The sequence below is a fragment of the Prunus dulcis genome, chromosome 7 (genome assembly GCF_902201215.1).
Source record: "Prunus dulcis chromosome 7, ALMONDv2, whole genome shotgun sequence".
Taxonomy (NCBI): domain Eukaryota; kingdom Viridiplantae; phylum Streptophyta; class Magnoliopsida; order Rosales; family Rosaceae; genus Prunus; species Prunus dulcis.
In genome coordinates, this window is record NC_047656.1 from 9,032,744 (window position 1) to 9,056,416 (window position 23,673).

At 39.4% G+C, this 23,673-nt stretch overlaps 1 protein-coding gene and 2 pseudogenes across 1 annotated transcript; all 3 read right to left on the minus strand.

Moving 5' to 3' along the window:
* Nucleotides 1–842: 842 nt before the first annotated feature.
* On the minus strand, nt 843–21,289 carry LOC117635330 (annotated as a pseudogene).
* Nucleotides 20,917–23,085, minus strand: LOC117634825 (annotated as a pseudogene).
* LOC117634824 (28 kDa ribonucleoprotein, chloroplastic-like) lies at nt 22,846–23,673 on the minus strand. Its single transcript, XM_034369071.1, has 2 exons — nt 23,417–23,673; nt 22,846–23,199 (listed from the first exon to the last, which is right to left on the minus strand). The coding sequence occupies exons 1-2, from the start codon at nt 23,636–23,638 to the stop codon at nt 23,086–23,088; spliced, it is 336 nt and encodes a 111-aa protein (XP_034224962.1). The 5' UTR covers nt 23,639–23,673; the 3' UTR covers nt 22,846–23,085.

Below are 23,673 nucleotides of genomic sequence, written 5' to 3' on the forward strand. Positions count from 1 at the left end.
AGGCAAATAAGGAGACGACTTTTTGGGTGCTACTGAGGGTCCGGCAGGTATATCAACTGAAAAAGGATCATAACTGGCAACTAATGTTGATTGATAACTGGGGCGAATTTGGCCAACTGTGGATCCTAAAGAGGAGAATCTGTTTGCAACTGATAATGGGGTAGCAACTGTAAGAGGGGGGCAACCAGGATAGGGAACTATCTGTTTGGGCAATTCTGGCTTATTTTGGCTCATGGATGGAGATTGGGATGGTTGCGACTGGGTTGACTTGGGTTGGCTGGCTGACTCTTTGTGTTTGTCTTTTTTGGGAGCCATTGTGGTTCCTGCAAAAATTCTCGAATAAGAAAATCAGGGACTGAATTCTCACTACCTCTCAAATATTCAATGTCAAAATCAAATATACTTAATATACTTTGCCATCGTGCAAAAATCTGTTTAGATGCAATGTTATGAACATCTTTTTCTAAAACATGTTTTGCAGATTTGCAATCAACTCTTATTAAAAACTTTTGATTAAGTAAATCATCTTGAAATTTACTAATGCATAATACAATAGCTAATATTTCTTTTTTAATAGTACTATAATTATATTGTGACTGAGTCCAGGTTCCAGAATGGAAACGAACAATTTGTTCTGGAGAATCTGGACTGACTTTCTGTTTGAGAATGCCACCATAACCTATGTCAGAGGCATCCGTTTCAACTATTTTGAAAGAATTAACTGAAGGAATACCAAGACAGGGGAGTGTCTTGACATGGGCTTTGATTTGTTTGACAACTTCAGTATGGAGACTTGACCAAGGAGGAGGATTATTCTGCAATCTATCAAATAGGGGCTTGCATTATTTTCGCAGATTGTGATAGAAGTCAGAGACATAATTTAGAGACCCTAGAAACCTCTGGAGTTGACTTTTATCAAGGATCTGATCAGGAAATTTATCAGCAAATTGGATGACTCGATCAATTGGGGAAATTTGAGACTGGCAGATTTGGAAACCAAGAAATCTAATATTGGTTTGGAACAACTTAATTTTCTTGGCAGAGACAACTAAACCATTCTGTTTGACTATATGAAGGAATTTATGCAAGTGTTTCCAATGTTGTTCAACTGACTCAGAGAAAATGAGAACATCATCAATATAAACAATCGAGAAATGACTGTATGGATTGAAGATATCATTCATAATATTCTGGAATTCACTAGGGGCATTTTTTAGACCAAACGGCATAACATTCCATTCATAATGACCGAAAGGAGTAACAAATGCAGTCTTATATCTATCTGACTCATCTATCTGGATTTGCCAGAAACCGCTTTTCATGTCAAATTTGGAATAGACAACTGCGTTTCCTAATCGGTTTATGAGATCTCTCTTGTTAGGAATAGGATACCTAATCCATTCCAAAACCGAATTAAGAGGCTTATAATTGATAACTAATCTCGGGACTCCTCTTTCTAGTTCAGCATTTTTCTGGACATAAAAAGCAGGACACGACCAAGGGGACTTAACTCTTGCGAATTATGTTCTTTTGAGAGCAACTCTTGGATTTCTTTTTTACAAAATTCCATTAATTCTTGATTCATCTGAATTGGCCGGGCTTTAGTGGGGATATTCTTTTCACTAAAGGTTTTGATATAGGGAAGACAGACGACGTGCTGTTTTCTATACCAAAAAGCAGTAGGCAATTCAGAACAAATTTCATTTTTCAAATTGTTTTCAAAAGACTGTATCTGCAATTGTAAGGCCTTATCAGCAAGTTGTTGTTCGACTCTTTTAAACCTAATTTCTTCTTTAAGAAATTTCAATTGATTAGTTTTTCGGACAACTTGAACAGATTTAGAGACTGATTGTTTTTGTAAGGCTTTTAAATTATGCAACTCTGGTTTCGTTAAGAATTCAAACTTGACCTTTTCGCCTAAATAGGTAGAAATGATACCATCGTATTCTACCTGGAAAGGATACAATAAAGCAAGAAAAGGTAAACCTAAGATGACTTCGTCAGTGATGTTTCTAACGAGTACAAACGAGGTTTTGAAACAGACTTTGTTTTGGCAAATATGGGCTTTTGGTAATTCGAAATTTAACTGAAGAGATTTCCCGGAGGCAGTACTAAGGGACTCTCTAGGCTTCTGGTAATACTTAGTGGGGATTAGACCTTTCTGGATACAGTTAAGATCTGCTCCTGAATCAAACAAAGCAACTGTGGTGAGTTCAAAATATATATATATATATATATACAAGTACAAGTTGACTTTTCCTACAAGAAAAAGTAATTAACAAATTACAAAGAATCCTAGCTAGGTAATTATTCTAATTAGGTAACGTGAATTACATCAGGAAATCAAGGATCACGAGATCCCTGAATTATGGCTCACGCCAACAGAAAATACCCTACGACTATTTTTAACATTAACCACATGTCATAAATAAACCAATCCTAAAATGATAAGCATTACCCCATATAATATCATAGTAACCCAACACAAAGCACTGGCAAGGCAAAGCAAAGTAAGAGCAAAGGCAAGGACAAAGGCAAAGTTATAAACAGCAACGTTAAAGGAGAATTCTTCTATATCAACTTGACCTAATTCACGCAAACACAACTTCTCTTTGATCTCCTCCCCCCCCGAGGAGTAGCACTCGTCGGAGCCAAGATATAGGCCATATCCTCATGGGAATATATCAAGGTAACAGAGTTAAATGCAACCATGCCAAACAAAGTATATGATAATTTTCAGATATGTTTTCTTTCCCAATATAAAGTTATGTATAAAGAAGTAGAAAGATGTGCCAACCCTAAAAGAGATCAAATAGGAAATAAATCTCAATTACAATAGGACTAAACAAACGGATAAGTAATCGAAATCCTAACTAAATAAGGAGTCCCCAACACATAATAGAAAAGTATTCATGCCATAGAGTATTAGCAACTTTGAAAGCTCGTTTCAGCAAACCAAAAATTTGAAATTCAAATGAAGTAGACATCTACCTTTAAAATAATAACTAAACAGCTTTTTAATCTAAGTGAATATGAAACATAGGCATTCAAAAGAAAATTTGTTTCTCAAAATCCATTAAATATTAGCATTGGTAAAATCAAAATGCATTTTTTAGGGAGTACTATATGGTTATACCAAATTCTTACCTTATTTTTCTTCAGTACAGGAAGGGCGTCTGTATGAAGCCACAATCTGCTGCATTCTCCTTCCTTTTTGGGTTCTCCACGAACAATTTCTCTGCCCAGTTGTTGTAGTAAATCATGCATCATGCCGTGTCCAAAAACATTTCCTGCTGTTCTTGATTCTTAATCCATCAAAACTTGCTTTAAGAACATCAATAATTTTCTTCTCACTGGAGTAGTTATTATCTTTTAAAGGAGCCAATTTACTCGACCAATATTCTACACTTTTGTCGTTTAAGGAGGTACCGAGAACTTCTAGAGCCAAAGGAAGACCATCAATGTAATCTACAAATTTATAAGACAACTTCTCATAACCATCCATTGGATGGTCTTTTTTGAAGGCTTTCCAGCAGAAGAGAAGAAGAGCTTCTTGTTGAGTAAGTTATCAATCCTGCATATCATTGGCTTATAATTTACCAACAATTTGTCATCTGTTGTGGTTATGATGATTCTACTTCCTTTACCAAACCGATTAGATAACTCTGCATCATCCTTTTCAGCTACAGCTTCTACTTGTTCTAATTCATCCACGTTGTCAAGAATTATAAGCACTCGTTTGCCACACAATCTCTTACATATCACATCATCAGCATTCTTTGTACTTACTTTTTTATTCAACAAGTGATCACAAAGTTGTTCTTGGATATGAAATAAACTTTCCTTTCTAGATATCTCTCCAACCTTAGAAATGAAACTGAAAGCTTCGAATTGATTTCGAATTCCTTGAGATAGAGCCTTTGCAATGGTAGTCTTACCAATCCCTCGCATCCCACAAATCCCTACTACACAAACTTCCTCCGACCATGTGGGAACCAAATCTCACGTATCATGGCCTAACTCATATGCCACAACTAGAAGACGTGGGATGATCGAACTTCCCTCCCACTAGAAAAGTGCGGAGCGAGGGAGACACACTTATCTGATCCCATTACCATGAAGTGGAGGACGAGATGCGCAAAGCTAGGGAAGTGGGGCTAAACCCAAGAACTCAAAGCACTACAAAAACCCGGCTAAACCTCCAGCAAAGGTACGAGAAATTTAATTGAACACTAAGAGCACGCTGCAAAAACACTGACATGAGCGTCGGAGTGACTTTTGCAGGTACTCACCCCATTTTCACTGTTCGACCTCGAGGATGTAATTCGGAGTTCTCTTTCAACCAAAGAAGCGTGCGGACTTCAGTCAAGAACCTGTGGAGGTATTTCTTCTTGAAAGAAATCCTGCTCTAATAATTGGCGCCGTCTATGGGAATCCTGCAAAATTAATGATAATTATGACTAAACCTGCACATGGAACTCTAAACACCTCCATCTCAGGGAATAGTATGTCCACTCCTCAACCTAGAAGCGCAATGTCTAACGCCTAGGATGGGGAACCAAGCCCTGCTGTTATCCAGTTTAGGGAAATCATGAAAGAATTGCGCGAAACAAGAAAGGTAGCAGAGAAAGCTCTGGAGAAGGCGCAGAACATGCTTGCCGTAAGGGTTCAAAAGAGGGCAAGAGAAAGTAGAGACATGAGGTCTCTGAAGGAGACTCCTCTAGCAGCATGCACTTGAGCATCCGTGACAAGATCACTGCAGGAGATCAAGACATAGATCTTGACCTATAGAAAATGGCGAAAAAGGCAAAAGATATTGATTTGCGCAATCAAATCGAGAAGATTGTTCGAGGGTACAAGCCACAAGCACCCGCGGAACTAGCTTTAGAGGTGGCGAAAGGAATTTGCAAGTCGTCATTCACAGAGGACATCCTGAAAGCGAAAAAGCCAATTAAGTTCACCCAACCTAAATTTAAGCTGTTCGAGGGCACGACTAATCTTATTGAACGTATTTATCACTTCCAACAACAAATGGTTCTCAAAAGAGATGACGAGGCCCTGCTGTGTAAGTTGTTCCCCTCAAGTTTGTCAGGATCGGCCCTGATTTGGTTCAGACAGTTGAAACCAAGGTCTATTGGTGATTTCACCCAACTCTGTGAAATGTTTATATCTCAATACATTTGCAATCAAAAGAGGAGAAAGGACATCACGATCCTATTCAGCACGAAGCAAAGTGTCAGAGACAGCCTCAAAAACTATTTCAGGTGTTTTACGGAGGAAATGTCTACTCTTGAGGAGTGTGATTCTCATACTGCTTCGCTAGTGTTTCGTGAGGGGGTCATACCCGGGACAAAAATGCACATATCTTTAGTGAAGACTCTACCAGTGGATATGAGGGACGTAATGGCCCAGGCGGATGGAATCATCAAACTGGAAGAAAAGGAACTCACCCAGTCAAAACGCGCCACTTCCACCACTATAATCCCAAAGCCTCCACCAGATCAAAAGGTGGAGACGAAGCGATACTCCTCGAGACAAGACTCTACCAATGGATCTAAGCAAAGCCGACCCTTCACTAGACTCACGATGAGTTTGGCCAAACTTTTTCACGAGAATAAAAGCAAAGGTATATTTCGAATACCACCTGCGATCCGCGAATCCCCAAAGGAGCAAGACAGAAACAAGATGTGCGCCCATCATAACAACTTTAGGCACACTACCGATGAGTGCCGAAGTCTCAGGTATCAGGTGGAGGCAATGTTGAGAAAGAGAATGTTATCCCAGTACCGCGCTGAACCCGAGAACAAGGCAAGTGAAGAAGGTGGGTCGAAAACAATGACCGAAAATATCGCAAATGAAGAACTGCTGGAGATCAACACCATCCATGGTCGACCGAATCCCGTGGAAGGAAAAGAGGCCTAATCCCGGTTTGAAAAAAGACGAGCTGAAAAGGCTCAATGCATAAACGGCATCGCATCTGCGCTCGAGTCCACCAAAGCCCTGGAAAAGGTTAGAGTCATCTTGTTCACGCAGAAAGACATGGAAGGAATTGAGTTCCCTCACAACGACGCATTAGTGGCGACCCTCCACGTTCCTAATTCGATAGTGAAAAAATTAATGATTGACGGGAGGAAGTAGTGCAGACGCGTTATGCTGGAGCACCTTCAAAAGAATGAAGTTGGATGAAAAAGAGATTCAACCAAACCCAACATCGATCTACGCATTCGAAGGACGAAAGCACAACCGATCGGAGACGAGACTCTGCCAGTTATTGCCTCAGGTAAGACCTTATTCGTTACTTTCGTAATTATGGATGTGCCGAGCGCATATAACGCTATAATGGGAAGGAGTTGGATTCATCGAATGGATGGTGAAGCATCGACACGTTGCCAAGTGATGAGGTGCCTATCTGAAGATGGGAGAACCACAGTGGATATCATGGGGGATCAGGTAGCGGCCAGAAGATGCTAAAGCATAGCAACTAGCCTTAAGGTTGCGATTTCGCAGCAGGGCGATGATTTATAGCAATTAACGGAGGACCCACCACAGCAAAAGGAGGAGGATAACTCAGAGCAATCGACGATTGAGCCACTCAATGAGGAAGTTCTGGATCCTTCTTATCTTGATAATAAAGTGTTGGTGGGCTCCCTCCTACCTAAAGATGAGGTAGAACAACTAACGAAGTTATTAAGAGAGAATAAGGACGTATTCGCGTGGTCACATATAGACATGCCGGAGATTGACCCAGAGATTGCGTGTCATCGGCTGAACGTTGACCCAAACCATTCCCTGTACCAGCAGAAACAGAGGAGGTTCGCACCTCAGCGAAACCAAATTATCACCCAATCAGGCGGGAGCTGAAGTGAAAATTGTCCTCTCGTCGCCCGAATGAGTGGACCTGGAGTATTCCGTCCAATTAGACTTCCCCTCCTCAAATAACGTGGTTGAATATGAAGCCCTAGTGTTAGGACTCCAATTAGCCAGGACGTTGAAGGTAGGCACTTAGTTGTCCGCAGCGACTCTCGCCTCATAGTCGGCCAGACAACTGAGGAATACACGACTAAGGATGAACGAATGGGTGCATATCAATGGCTGGTAAAGGATTTAGCCAATAGGTTCAAAAAAATAGAGTTTGAGCGAATACTGAGAGAAATGAACGGTCAGGCAAATCGCTTGGCCCACACCTCATCAAAGTCGGTGGAAGACGTAAGGGTCGCCCCGGTGGAACTCTTATCGAATCCCAGTATACAAATCGATCTTGGAATTATGCAGCTTGATTCCGAAGAAGAAACATATATGACTTCAATCATGAACTATCTCACGAAGGGAATCCAACCCGATGACCCGATTGAGACCAGAAAATTACGAATAAAGGCCGTCATGTATGCAATTATAGATGATACGCTTTTTCATAAGTCTTTTTCAGGGTCATATCTCATATGCCTCGATTCACGTGAAGTCGAATGGGTGCTAAAAGAAATACACCAGGGGACATGTGGAAACCACACGGGTGGGAGGAGCTTAGCCCATAAAGCGCTGACCCAAGAATATTTTTGGCTTTACATGGCCCGAGATGCAAAACAATTTTTACGAAAATGTGATAAATATCAAAGGCATGCACCTCTTATCAGACAACCAGTCAAGAAACTTAACTCTGTTGTAGAACCGTTACCCATTGCAGTTGGGGGCAAGAAGTGGGGGATGGACATCGTGGGACCATTACCTATTGCAGTTGGGGGTAAGAAGTTGGGGTTGGACATCGTGGGACCATTACCCACTGCAGTGGGGGGCAAGAAGTTTGTCCTTTTGGCCGCTGACTACTTCACCAAGTGGGTGGAAGTCGAGGCTTACAAGAAGGTGACTCAAACAGATGTGGTGAGATTCATATAGCGCAATATAATATGTCGCTTTGGGATACAAAGGGCCATCGTGACGGACAATAGAACCTAGTTCGATAACCGTAAATTCAGAAGTTACTAGGAGGAAAAAGGGATCATTCAACAGTTCTCGTCCCGAAGTTACCCTCAAGGAAACGGGCAAGCTAAGAAAACTAATCGTATGATCTTTGATTGCTTGAAGCGAAAGCTGGAAAAACGCAAGGGCAAATGGTCAGAAGAACTGCCAAACGTGTTATGGGCATACCGTACTACCAAACAAAAACCAACCGGCGAAAGCCCTTTTTTCTTGGCTTATGGAACTGAAGCCGTCATCCCCACATAAATTGAACTACCCACAGTCAGGACATTGGTGGTAGGGATCAATGACAATGAGCAGCAGCTAGCTCACAGCCTTGACCTGCTTAAAGAACAGTGGGAAGCTGCAGCATTACAACTTGAAAACTACCAGAACCAGGCAGCCCATGACTTCAATAAACGAGTACGATTGAGAAAATTCAAAGTAGGCGAGTGGGTACTCAGGAAGGTCATGGAGAATACCAAGGACTAAACCCAGGAAAATTTGGACGAACATAGGAAGGACTGTACGAGGTAATGGAAGCTTATAGAAAATGGGCCTATATGCTGAGGCATATCGAGAGCGGTCAATACATACCACGCCATTGGAATGCGACTCATCTGAGGAAGTATTTCATTTGATTTTATAGTTTTTATTTCTTTGTTGCTTGTTGGTTTCATTTTCGAATTTCCCCTAAATTGTCCATCGTTCAATGAACGCTTAATGCAACACATGTTTTCTTCACATTCGAAATGTTTGGTCGAAGGCCATGATTGTTTAAATTAGGATCACCCGAATCCACGTGGTCGAAGACATTGTAAATAAGAAAATGCATATATTAATCCATGGGCACAGAATGTGCTTGATCAAAAGACTAAAAGTACTAAAATAGTAACATCCCTTTCACATGATTTCCGAATACATATAGATATATTGACTTTACATTTAAGAAATTCCCCCCGATCCCAGATCTATTTGAAAATAGTTATAATTCATTTACCCATAATATCATGTTTATACATAAGAGCTTATGCCCGAAGGAAGCCACATGTTATACCATATTCTACTAAATAGATATCCGTGTTATGATCCAAGTAAGTCTTGAAAAAAAAAAAAAAAAGATTCGTCCTTATTCTGTTAGTTCTCTTAATTGAATTGAAATTAAACTCGGCCCAATCTTTTAGTAAAAGGATTGAGCCGAATACAATAAAAAGATCCTATTGTATAGATGTATAGATTTTTGATAGATACATACTTATATAGATATACAAGATCTTAAATACAAAAATCTAAGACGAAACAACTAACTCTTTTATTGTTGGGTTGGATCCACAATTAATCCTATGGATCCTTAGGATTGGCGTATTCTTATAATATTTTTTTTTATATTAGTTTAGTATATTCTTTTTTTATATATTATTATATCCTGAATATCCTGATCCTGCGTTTTTGGATCATGGATCGAGCCAAGTATCACAACTTCTCCCATCCTGTATATTGTCCTTTTCATTCTGTGTTGGAATATAAATTTATTAGTAGGTGATATTTTTATGAAAAAGGTTCTTTATATTCATTTCAAATAACATTCAATAATTGTTCACAAATATTCATTTTTAATTTTAAAATTTTTTTATAATTTAATCCATAACAATTTTAAGCATTGAATCCACAAATGCCTGTATTTTTTAGTTACATTTAAATTTTTTAGAACTTAAAGTAAAATCACTACCATTTGTGCTAGTTTTTATACTAGAACTCTCGCTTTTACTACTATTTACGCTTTAAGCTACAAATGTAACTATAAATGTAGCTGTCACTGTAATTGTCACTATTGCTTAAAATATAACTATCAATACAAATTTGAGAATGAAGATAACTGTCAATGCAACTATTAATGTGATTATTCCAAGTGGCGAGTATTGTTACTGTCTCACGACGTTCTGAACCCAGCTCACGTACTGTTTTAATGGGCGAACAGCCCAACCCTTGGAACATACTATAGCCCCAGGTGGCGAAGAGCCGACATCGAGGTGCCAACCATTGGAACATATTACTTTATTTATAATTTCAATTTAAATATTATATATATATATACATGTATTAGTTATATGCATATATTAGTTTAGTCAACTCCAGAGTTGACCGATAAATCTGTTGATTCAAAAGTGCGACACGGGTAAATGTCACAAATGATGAATTGATTTCTTACTTATGTTACTCTATTTTTGTTAGTATCGTCTATAATAATAGATGAATCAAACATTTTCGACTGCGCTACACCCTGTCTTACCCACTCACTAGCTCTTCGTCGTTCGCCTCACCTTACTGCCGATCGCCACGCGGATCTAAGAAATTCGATGAATTACCCCCTAAACGTTCACATCATAATAGTGCTAGTTGATGAGAGTTACTTCGGAAACAAAAAAAGTAAAATAAAATTTATTTTTGTTATTCTCCCAATTCCAATAAAATGCAACTAGGTCTAGTTATAGTATGAGTCGGCGATCAGAACGTATATGGATAGAACTTATAGCAGGGTCTCGAAAAACAAGTAATTTCTGCTGGGCCTTTATTCTTTTTTTAGGTTCATTAGGGTTTTTATTGGGATCGAACATCAATTGCAACGATTCGATAAATGGCTCATTGGGATAGTTGAACAATCCCCCCCCCTAGAAACGTATAAGAAGTTTTCTCCTCGTACGGCTCAAGAAAATTATAAATTATGTCTATAGTATAGAATTATAACATCAAACATATCCATAAAATAAATTAATTAATTAAATTATTGATTTTAAGTACTTTTTTCTTATTCTTCCCAACCGAAAAATATATATATATATATTATTTGTATTTGCACCCTCATAACTCAAGTTGAATAACTCTCAAATAACTCAAAAGAAACCTTTTTAGGTATTTCATTTATTGAGTGGTCTCTAACCCCTTTTGTCTGTCTACTTTAAGAATCTATTTAGATCCGCAGATTTATCAAGATCAAGCTCTAAAAATAAACAAATTTTTGTTGGCAATTATGTTATGTAATTATGTATAATCAAAAAAAATTTGCTTGTTTATATTCTTTCTTCTACCGGATTTCGGGAATTACTTATACCGCATTACTAGTCATAGTATATTGTGAAGAAGACTATTTGAAGCGATTAGAGATCGCGCATAAAGAAGTGATCAAAGATTACGACATGATCGGAGACCATGACATGGTTAGAGATCAAGCAACATGATATGCATGTGACAAGGTCGAAGACCGCATGATGAAACATAACAATAACATTAGGCTCTTATGGCCATAAAACGGAAACACATGAGATATTCACAGGAGGAAGGCCTCCGAATTATTCGAAGGTGGAAAGTACATAAAACCTACTGACTCTACAGGTGCGAACCCATAAGTAACATAGGCTAGTCTGATGGCAAGGGGAGACAGTCCTAATCCACGTAAGGGTAAACCATTTTGGCCTTGACACTGAAGTGGTAGATACCCTGTTTAAATCCGTCATGTATGCCATCAGAATGAGCGGTTGACACGGCGCGATCCGCATCAGCAAGATCACTCTGGAGACGAGTCACGTGGGCACTGACATATGCCAGATCCTCCTTGAGTAAGTCACGTTCCGCCAACAACATGCTGTGATCGAAGTGACAAGAGCAGCGAGGAACGCAAGACAGACCGACTTCATCCCACGTCCTTCCAACAAAGCAAGGATGACCTGCGCTCGGGGTGTGCCTTCTAATAGTAGCCTTTCCTCCACCTCTGGCATCACTAGACCGAGACCTGGACCCACTGAGCAAGTCGGGGACCACCGAGTAATTCGAAGCATTCGTCGGAGAGTCGGCAGAAGAATCCTGTGAGCATATCTCAATGATTCCGTTAGGGCTCTTGGAATCTCGCTGTGGGGACTCCCTCCTTGACAGAAATGAAGTCCTCCTTCTCGGAGAATCTCCTTTGTTTAGAACATTTGCCCAAATGCGGAAATGGAGTTTTAGCTTGCGTCTATAAGCCATGATTGGGATAGGTATGTTCACCTAAAAACCAAATTACCCTTTATATAGAAGCTTACCTAGAGACGTAGCTCACTAAGGGACGCCTGATAAGTTCTTAATGCGAAGACGATAGGATATCCAATCCCATGTTTTTTGAATTTGAAAATGCTGATTCATCCCTGGAAGACCTTTGCCAGGTTTGAAAAACCATTACGTTAAGCCTCAGGTACTTACGTTAGGGTTTAAATTCAAACCAAGTGGATAACTCATAAAGTCTGATAAAGTGAGTCGAGAATTCTGGGAACGGGCCCAAGATAGTTGAGTATATCAAAACCAAAACAAAGCCGAAAAGAAAATACAACAAGCAATGAACGAAATAAAGCAACCTAGGGTGCGTCATCAAGTGGGTCAGGAATAGTCTACGAGGTAGGCCCAGCACAAGTGGAGAATCCAGCAGGTGAGGTGAAGCCCTTAAATCCAACTCATCTTCATAGTCATCTGGGCCCGCCACAAACCGGTGCTCAGTCTCGCATCTTCATAGTCATCTTCATAGTCATCCACCAGCTCCTGTTGTTCGAGCTCAGTCTCACATTCCTTGATGCGCTTCCCGCTAAGTTCGAGGGTTGCCGTCTTTTCGTATATTTCACAGCTCATAGCCTGAAACCTCGCCATTTGCGCGTTGTGAATTCCAACCATCTGCAATAAATAAAAAGTGGGCATTACATATGCAACTATTATAGGACATGGTAAATGGATGACACCAGCACAAATCCCAAACGTACCGCGTTCAAGCACTGTGATTGGTAACCCCACATCTGTTCGTCAGTCATGGTCGTGAAGTCATTCTCACCCAGTGAGCTAGCATGAGTAGGGGCACAAGGAACTTGCTGAGGTTGGGACGGAGCACTCGAAGCTGATACATTAGGTGAACCCAAACCCAAAACGACATGTGAAGCATGACGGGACTTCTCCGCAGACCCAGAGGGCTCAGGCCCTTTTTCCGGTCTCCTTTCCCTGCTGCCTGGGACCAACAATGAGCGTGTCGCTGACATATCTGACTGATCAGACTCAGACCCGGATGCACAGTCCTCGGAGCTACTATGCTGAGCCAACTCAGCCTCCCTTTCTTGAAAGATGGCCTGGATAAGAGACGCTGAATCCTCGGTACAACAAAGCTCAACGTCGACGGAACAAATGTCCTTGAACAAGTCTATCTTGCACAGGTTTGAATCAGCTAAAGTGAAAGGTCGGTAAATCATCGTACGACGAGCAGATGAGAGACGAATAAGAGTCGCAGAGTCAACGAAGCATGTGATATCCCACACCTGACCAGCCAAGTTCTCCTCCAACCAAGCGATCCGGTCCTCAGGAAGGAGATACCTTTTGTTCGAAGGAAGTACTGCCAAAAGAAGAGGTTAGTTAAACCCGCACAAATACAATAAGCTATATTTCAAAGACATAAATATGTTAGACATCTCAGGTGCCGCCCACTCCCCAGTGATTAAGAGATGTTGGTTTTTCCAGTACTTGGTGGAAGTGGGCTTACAAGTAAATACCTTTTTACCAAGCCCAGACATAAAAAAGAAATAGTGACTTTCCCCCCTAACACAAGCCAAGTCGTAGAGGTACATGAAATCATTAAAACTAAGAGACATACCCCACTTCAAACCGACGACTAGAAACCCAGATATGAGAAGGTAAGAAGTCGGGTTTAGTTGCATGGGGTGAAAACCTAAGAAGAACATCAGCATGTGAAAGAGGGGATGAAGTGGAAACCTAACTTGCTCTAAGTGGGCCGGCGAGAGAATTAAAGAACCCATAGGGATATCGGCACCAGTGTACATATTCAACCATAAAGGAAGAGGATAGATCCCCACGTTGTCAAGAACTCATCCTCTAGTGCAAGCCTTAAGTATCTCGTAGCTCGGTGGGACACCACCTGACTTAGGCCAAATCTCATGGCTCGACATGAAAATAGCAAAGATGAAAATAGTACTTACTAGGTGGTGGCAGGAACAAAAACCCTTCGGCGGAGTTCTCAAACGCACATAGTACTTTCCTCTCCCTTCAGCTTATATATGAAGAACAAAAGCAAAGTATAAAAGATTTTACGAATTGATGTATCTTTATCGACCAACTTTTTATAGCAGGGGCGTAGATTGGGAAAATAATTCACATAAGTCACGGGAAGAAGTTTTTCAAAACCAAAGATAAGGTTCGATGTGGCCAACTCAGATATTTGCCTTAGGCTTGGCAACAAAGCCTGGTCTAATATGACTAGTCGAAATTATTTCTACCCAACGCATGTGCTTCTCTGACAAAAAGATGCACGCACTTCGACAAAAAACAAAGAAGAGCAATGGATGTAAGTAATAAGTGGTGCAAGGTAGTAAGTACACCTACGGAGCTAGGCTTGCTCACCCCCTCACGCAAAGACTAGATCGTGGACCGCTTGGGAGTCGGTGAAAATGAAAAGGAGAAACTGAAGGCATATGGAGTCCAGAAGGTACACACACAAAAAGAAGAAGGAAAAAAAAAACAAGTCATGAACACCTTGGATCGGTTGAGAGACCAAATGTGCAAGGCTCCGGATGGACAGCTAAGGGGTATTGGGGCCAGCATGGACGCTCAAGTGCAAAGAAACAAAACAAAAACAAACAAAAAAAGTCGTGAACACCTTAGATCGATTGAGAGACCAAAGGTGCATGGCTCCGGATGGACAGCTAAGGGGTATTTGGGCTTGCATGGATAGCTCAAACGCAAAGAAAGAAAGAAAGAAGGAAAAGGAAAAAAGAAGGTCTTGAACACCTTGGAGCAAAGAGAAACCAAGAGGCATGGGACCCACTGGGACCCACCGGATTGGCAAAAGCTCAAACCCAAGCTCACCCCAACTGGGGTTCGGATCGGCTAGCAAAAAAAAAAAAGTCCTGAACACCTTGGATCGGTTGAGAGACCAAAGGCGCACGGCTCCGGATGGACAGCTAAGGGTTATTGGGGCCCGCATGGATAGCTCAAGCTCAAAGAAAGAAAGAAAAAAAATTGTGAACACCTCGAATCGGTTGAGAAACCAAAGGCGCACGGCTCCGGATGGACAGCGAACGGGTATTGGGGCCCACATGGATAGCTCAAGTGCAAAGAAAGAAGAAAAAAAAACCGTGAACATCTTGGAGCAAAGAGAAACCAAGAGGCATGGGACCCACCGGATTGGTAAAAGCTCAAAGCTTGGGATCGGCTAGCAAAGAGAAATTAAGAGGCATGGGACCCACCGGATTGGCAAAAGCTCAAACCCAAGCACACCCTAACTAAGGTTAGGATCGGCTATCAAAGAGAAACCAAGAGTCATGGGACCCACCAGATCGGCAAAGCTTAAAACCAGGCTCACGCCAACCCATTTGGGATCGGCTAGGAAAGAGAAAACAAGGATCATGGGGCCCACCGGATCGGCAAAAGCTTAAAGCCAAGCGCACCCCAACTGGGGTCGGTTAGCAAAGAGGAAAATGCGCATGGGCCCATCGGATCGGCAGAGGTGCAGAAATCCAAAATAAAGAAAAGGGTCCACTTGCACACGGGATTGGTTGTCTGCACTTGGATACTCCACATAGGGATAACAGTCCACAGTTGGAACTTGAAAAGTTAGCAACGTGCATGAAAATTCATGTTTGGATATTTCACATGCAAGGTGTGAAAGCAACGTGCATGGGTTGGTGACAGGCCAATAGGAATCATATTTCTGGGTTTGACCAGCATGCCCAAGAAGGAAAACATATGGTTTGTTTGGGCTCAGCCATGAGCCCACCATGACGACATGCGCTCAATCCGAAGAAATCCTGTTCCAAAGTCCCACTTAGATCATTTTGTCCCTCTCCACCTGCGAAGTGTGTAGAGAGGAAAAAAGGGGGGCACTGTGGGGACCAAATCTCACGTATCATGACTTAACCCATATGCCACAACTAGAATACGTGGGATGATCGAACTTCCCTCCCACTAGAAAATTGTGGAGCGAGGGAGACACGCTCATCTGATCCCATTACCATGAAGTGGAGGACAGGATGCGCAAAGCTAAGGAAGTTGGGCTAAACCCAAGAAGTCGAAGCGCTATAAAAACCCGGCTAAACCTCCAGCAAAGGTACGAGAAATTCAATTGAACACTAAGAGTACGCTGCACAAACACTGACTTGAGCGTCGGAGTGACTTTTGCAGGTACTCACCCCATTTCCACCGTTCGACCTCGGGGACGTAATTCGGAGTTCTCTTTCAACCAAGGAAGCATGCGGACTTCAGTCAAGAACCTGTGTTCTTGAAAAAAATCCTGCTCCAACAAACCCTATACACTAACTCATTTTGGCTTTAATTTCATTTACACAATCCATACCAATAAAGTCCTTTAAATCATTTAAGAATGTGAGATTTGTGTTATTCAATTCAGCAAAAATACGTTCAACTATCTTTGTAATCACTTCTCTCGCATATCTGCAAAAAGGTTAGAGCATTATGTTAAGTATTTGGGTGCGTAAACATCATAATTAAAGAAGGTAAAAATGTGAACTTATCGTTTTCTAGTCATACTACAGTAGGTTTCCTACCTCTCAATATGCACCGTTCTCTTCATATACTTTAAGAAAGGCTATTAGATTTAGATTTATATGGACTATTATAAAGTTTTTCTTGAGGTGATATACTGTTAGCATTCTTCAAGAGTCCAAGTATGTTGCCTCTCTAGCTACTTTCGATAATCTTCACAATTTATTTCATATTGTATATCACTTTGTAGACTCCTAGATCATGTTGGCTTTTGTTTAGCTATCGACTCATGTATGCTATATATACTGCACACTCAACAACGAATACAATCAAGGGAATGTATTTCTTCACTATATCAGAGCTATACATTTGCCCACGTGTAAAGCCCAAGGCCTCATCATTTGGCCCGCGGAGTCATGGGTCGATGGGGGCCCGGCCCGGCCCATAGGCCTGGCCCAAGAAAGCCCGGCCCGGCCTGCCCACAAAAGCCCGGCCCGTTAGGCCCGCATACATATATAATTATGTATAAATAAGAGTTTAGGTTTATGATTATATCACTTAAATCACCTATATAATTTGTTTCATTTCATTTACTTTTCTTTACTCATTCCTAGTTTATAATTAGATGATTAGCACATTAATTTGTGTTAATTATTAATCCAAAAATTATATATATAAGATGAACAACATATCACATCACCAAATATAATCATATCACGAAACATAATCGTACCACCAAATATAATCATGCTTTTCTTGAACACATCACCAAATATTTGCATATTTATTCATACCATCCTTTAAAAAAATATTTTTTTGATACTTATTATTTTTTAAAATTATTTCTTAAAACGTATTACAATCTAATTATGTAATAACCTAAAAAATAATACTTGGTTTTATTATTTTTGTGAAAAATCTTATAAGTTGTGTGACTTTATTGAGTGTTTTATGAATTTGGTTTGAAGTGAAAATATTGGAATTAAGTGAGTTTAATCTCAAATTTGGGCTAAAATGCCTTTATGATTAAGTTTATGATTTTTTTTTTAATGAAGTGGGGCCCGTTTAGGCCCGGCCCGGCCCCAATGGGCTTTCTCAAGCCCGTCTCATGGGTCGGGCTTGGGCTTTGAATTTTCTAAAAAAACCCAGCCCGGCTCGGCCTAGCCCGATATTTTCTCTCTCCTTTTTAAAACTCGGCCCAACCCGGCCCAGGCCCATTAAATTTGGGCTAGACCCATTGACGAGCCCTAAACGGCCACACATGCTCTACAAATATATGTATTTTTCAACTCCCCCATCGCCAATTGGTTTTGAGGTGTAACCTCTTCCTTCTACATAATTTCATAATTTTATAATAGGACAATTAGAAACAAAGTGTTTTATTAGACTGGAGGAGATAGTACATGGCTTGGCCTTCTAGTTGTGTGGGTCTTGGCTAATTGGTGGGTTGATTTAGGACTAGTTGATTGGCTTTTACTGATGTAGCTATTGGCTACTCAACTCTTTGCTTGATAGAATTAGGCTAATTGGCCTCTATGTGGCTATTGGCAACCTAATAGATTGGTGGGTTAGCTCTTGGCATCCTTGGTAACAATGGGAGTTCTTTTGGCTAATCCACCTTTCACTGTTGCTTGCATACCTATTTATAGGCATTGTTGCTGACTTGTTGCACGCCTCCTACTGTTTAACAACAGCCACAATTGGATACACTACTCTAGAATACTATATTATTCTAGTACAATACATTAGTACGACTTGTCTAGGACATGGGATTTATTCACCGATTTTCCATTTAGAATTCTCAATATCCTTCTAGGATATTTTCTTCATGAGATTGTGTAGAACCTTCTCACAAATGAGCATTAACTTTTAACAGTAAGTTTAAAGGGAATCTCTATGACTTTTTCCATAGAGTTTCGCAGATTTTTATGTACTTCTAGCACATATCAAATTTATGTAAGGTATACACACTAACAGCTTACAACAACACATTCAGTTCTCTAGCAAAAAAAACACACACTTCAGTTTCTTTGGATTTGATCTATCTGTTTATTCAGGAGGTTTGTTTTGTAACTCTCACGTTTTCTTCTATAGCTTTTGAGAGATTTTTACCCCCAAAAAGGAAAATTCGTAATAAAAGCACCAGCCTTACCTCAAACCTCTTACATCAAATCCTGAGAGGTTGGCTATTTCAGTGAGAGATTCCTTCCACCTTGTCACCTTTCCTGGCTCGCCTTTGAAATCTTTATCATGTTGAGCAAACACCTCTTTAAAATGTTCTCCGGTTTGTTCTCGTACTTCGGATGGCGTCACGTCGTAGAAGACAGGTAAAATCAGCCTGGACTTGGTGTTTGCTGCAAGTTCAACCATGGTGGCAAGTTCATCCAGACACCATGTGGAGGTTGCATAGTTTTTTGAAAGAATGACGACTGAAATTTGCGATTCTTCAATTGCTTTCAAGAGTGTCGAAATGGGTTCTCCACTGTCGAGTTGTTCATCATCTCTGAAAATGTGGATTCCTTTCTGCATTAAGGTGTTGTACAAATAGTCAGTAAAACCTTTACGAGTGTCCAGACCTCTAAAACTCAGGAACACCTCATATTTCGGTGGAGGGGTCGAAGGAGGAGGCAAAGCCGAGGAGGTTTGGGTGGTCATGGGATCAGCCACTGCAGAGACTAGATCAGTAGCCAACCTGTTAGCTGGTAATGGAAGCTTTGGCAAGATGTTACTTAAAAATGTTTGCAAAACCAACTAGCTTGGTAGCTAAATAATCCGCAGCTCAACCTAATTAATCAGTCTAAGTCAAGATTAATTAGTTTTTCTTTTAATCAAACGACCCCGTTATTATCTTGCAGAGTCCCACATGTAACTCTCAGTAATCATACGATGACAAAACGATTTGTTTACATTTATATGAACTTTTTTTATTTTCTCTCGTAAATGGAATCTTTTATTCTTGTTTGATTTTCAAGTATAAAAAGAGAGTGTGGAACATGAACTCATACATTATTTATTAAACACAGATCTAGAAGACTTGAATCTTTAGCACGACTTGAAGATAAATGGTGTACACTATATTAAATTTATACTGACAGTGATTATTTTCACAGCACATCAATGTCAAATCCGCTCTGAATTCATCAATATCATTGAGTTTACATGCTTGTTCCAAGCAATTTCGCTCCGAGTCCACATGGGGAAGGAAGCATTTGATTACTGGAAGATTTAACAATGGCAAGGTTCCCTCAGTCAATTTTATCGGTATATCTTTAATTAATTCATTTTCCCACTAGCTTCGATAAAAACCAGCTGAACTGAATCAGAAGCCTCTCTGCATCTCGATACTGAACAAGTAAAATAATAAGGGATCTTCACTAATATACCCAAAATAGGAGCTGAAATTATAAAAAAACCCCACATGGAAAACACTTCATAAACACACCCAAAATCCATTTATTAAATAACAAATTAGTGTTGAAGTTCCAATAAATTACAGCACTGCCACTATCAAGCTCAACAGAAAAAAAACTCAAAAAACACCCAAAACAAACCCAGCCCAAATTTATAAACAAGCCCAAACATTGTACCATCTCATATTCCATAACTTTCGGCCCAAAAAAAAAAGTAAACCATATCATAGAAGTACATTGTTAATACCATGTCATAAAAGTACATTGTTAATACCATGTCATAAAAGTGCATTATTAATACCACGCTATAGAAGTATATTGTTAATACAATTTCATAGAAAAAAATTCTTAATACAATTTCATAGAAAAACATTGTAAATATCATTTCATACAAGAAATCCAAAAAACCCTAACAAGAGATTCGATATCATAGAAGTACATTGTTAATACCATGTCATAAAAGTACATTGTTAATACCATGTCATAAAAGTGCATTGTTAATACCACGCTATAGAAGTATATTGTTAATACAATTTCATAGAAAAAAAATTCTTAATACAATTTCATAGAAAAACATTGTAAATATCATTTCATACAAGAAATCCAAAAAACCCTAACAAGAGATTCGATATCCTTTGCTGCCACCTCCAATTGTCCATAGTTTCACCAGATACAATCGCAAAGGCAAAAGGAAATACCTTTAGAAGAAAAAAAAAAATACATTGTTAATACTATGTCACAAAAGTACATTGTTAATGCTATATCATAGAACTATTTTCCTAGTAAAAATCACATTTTGCATATCATAAACTTCAAGTGCACAGCCATATATAGAGCAAAATATAGAGCGTGCTTTGTTACTAAAAATATGTTAATAATATGTCATAGAAGTACACTGTTAATACTATGTTATATAAATCAACTCAGTTGCAGGGTATAAACAGTATAACAGCTGTTCATACCACTTACTGGAAGTTAACAACTGCTCATACGACTTACAGATAACAAATTGTATACTACAAATCAACTTACCAGCTTGTTGAAATTTACAAAAGTCATATATTAGACCCACAACCACCCAAAAAGCCAAAATTGGCTTGTTGCAAATGCCATATCAAAGCACATAAAGATGACCATATGCGAGTTGCAAATCATAATAAATGATACAACTGAAAACAAAGTACTTTTCCAAGAAGCACTTGGATTTTTTTATGAAATTTCAAGATTTTTATAATGACAATGCTTATGAGCTAAAGTACTTCCTAGAGAAGCATTCCCAAACGAGCCCTAAGTGCTAAATTTCAAACAGCACAGTATCCATAAATAAAACTCAAGTCCACATATAAACCCCAAATACCAGTGCACAAATCCATAAATTCTTCAAAATTCCCAACAAAAAACAAATCCATTGCATTCCTTAGATTTTGTCAAGCTACTCAAATCTCTTCTTCACAGGTCCTGACGCTCAAACCTACAAATACAAAATTATAGCAAACTAGTTGTTAGTTATACAAGTGAGCCTTAAAAACAAACAAAAAAACAAAGAAAGAAAGAAAGTCCCTTGATTCTTCCATTACTGGAATATTAAAACAATAGGAACCACATGTGTGCATGCTTTCTCATACACCTAAATTCAAAGAGATGACCACATGCGAGTTGCAAATCATAATAAATGACACAACTGAAAACGAAATGATATACCTGGAGGAAGGGAATGCTTCAACTTGTTGGCCTTCTCCAAATCAAACACGCAAAGAGTGTAAAGGTACTTGGAGCATCGAACCTTAAACTTGACAGCATCTTTGCTCCTCTTGATTTTGACAGAGCGTGATCCTTCCTTCGTCCAGTTAGAAGGAAATCCTTAATCTCGTGGATTTGCTTCGGCTGTTGGTACAGAGATAGAGTACATACATTAACATTCTCGAATTTAAAATCAACAAGGCTTGTATGTTCACATGTTTTAACATCTACCATCCATCACTTAACACAGCTATAACAGATTATTAGTGTGTCAATTACTTCTTCTTCTTTTTTCTTTTCAAGAGGATTAAATCCATATTGCCAGAAAGATACAAGAACAATGGGCGGGACACCAGGAAAAAAGATTATACAAACCATGCCCAGACATGTTTCAAATGAAATACACAGGCAGCTGTTCATTTTCCAGAATCATAACTGTATGAACCACTGCTTTTGTATTCAGCTCCAAAACACAAAATCATTGAGGCCCATTCTAAATTGGAACACAAAATCATTCAGGACCATTCATACAATAAGACTAGAATAATTGGAACAACATAGATAACAATCATAAGCCCAAGGCACATAACTGATAAGGTGAAATAGTATACAGAATTTGAATAGTATGTCATTTCACTACAAACTACAGGGATAATATGAAACCATTCACTCCCCGCGTCAAAATTTCAATAGATATATGCTGAACCAATAAGAGAATAACATAGATTTTCTAAATTGAACTAAGAAATCCATATTCATAATTCAACAGGGCAGAAAAGGCAAAGAAACTCCATATAGTAGATCAATAGAGGAAAATAAAAAGAGGATATCTTGTTTTTCATTCAATAGTAAGCTTTGTGGGTTAAGTCACAGCGCATGGTGCTACACTCGGGGTTAGAGATGCATATTTAGCAAGCATTTCATACCAAAAATAGCCAATTTGATCATCCAAGAAATTAATATAGGTCTTTGCAGTCATCAAATAAGTTCATGTGTATAACAGATTCTAGAAACTTATTGTTTCAAATGAGGAATTGGTTTGATTTCAAAACGCAAAAAGCAATTCCTTATAGCTAAATCTTACAGCCAAATCAAAATGACTAATGTTACTACATCAAACATGAAACAAGTGAGCCAGCCTCACACACTTGGATACAAGCTCCTGCAGGGATTAAACTGAACAACAACTCCAGATGAGAGACAGCAATGCATGAATTTTCTGCCAACACATATAACCAATTCAAAATCAACCAACACCAGATAGCAAACTAAAATTCAGAAAACACCTACAAATTGTTTTTTTAATCCATTTTCCACATTTAAACCAAAGATAGAGAAAAAGAGAAAAATCAAATCAAATAGGCAATGCGATGTCGCCACCTCCGTGGCTGTAACCTCTGTTACTACCACTGCCGCTTCCACAAGACTGGGCCTCGTTGACGGTGATGTTACAGTCGTCGAAGTTCTAGTCGTTCATGCCTTCGATCGCGTCCCTCATGGCCTTCTCGTTGCTGAAGGTGACGAAGCCGAAGCTGAAGCTGAAGCCCCTGGACCTCCCGGTCTCGCAATCGTTGATGATCTGGAAACACAAAAAGAAACCAAATCAAATCAAATCCGTCCATCAAAACCAAAACGCCAAAGTATAATCAAACAAATACACAATAATAAACAAAAATGAAAAGGAATTATCGATCTTCAATCTTTGGGAGAGAAAGATCAAGTAACATAGAGAAACAGAAGATCGAGTAGCAGAGAGAGAACATGGGTCAAACGGCCCTTCGATTCGATGATCTCACCAACGGAGAAAAGGCCCTCAACAGCGCATCATTGTCGGTGGCCCAGGAGAGCCCTCCGACGAAGCTTAGAATGATGAGGTTGAACAAAAACTGAGGTGGAAGAACAAAAATTGAAAATTGGGGTTGAAGATGAAGCTGAAAGACTGGAGGTCGTGAAATGAGTTCTGATCTGGTGTTGATTAATTCCAATTTTATGTTAAAAGGGTAATAAAGGTATTTCATCTTAATAATTAAATTAAAAAATATACAGATGTTGA

Excerpts from the sequence above, each read along its gene's own strand:
- LOC117634824 (XM_034369071.1), bottom strand. The coding sequence starts at position 23,638 with ATGAAATACCTTTATTACCCTTTTAACATAAAATTGGAATTAATCAAC. Across the intron at positions 23,200-23,416 it reads TGAGGGCCTTTTCTCCGTTG|ATCATCAACGATTGCGAGAC; the intron begins GTGAGATCATCG and ends TTGTGTTTCCAG.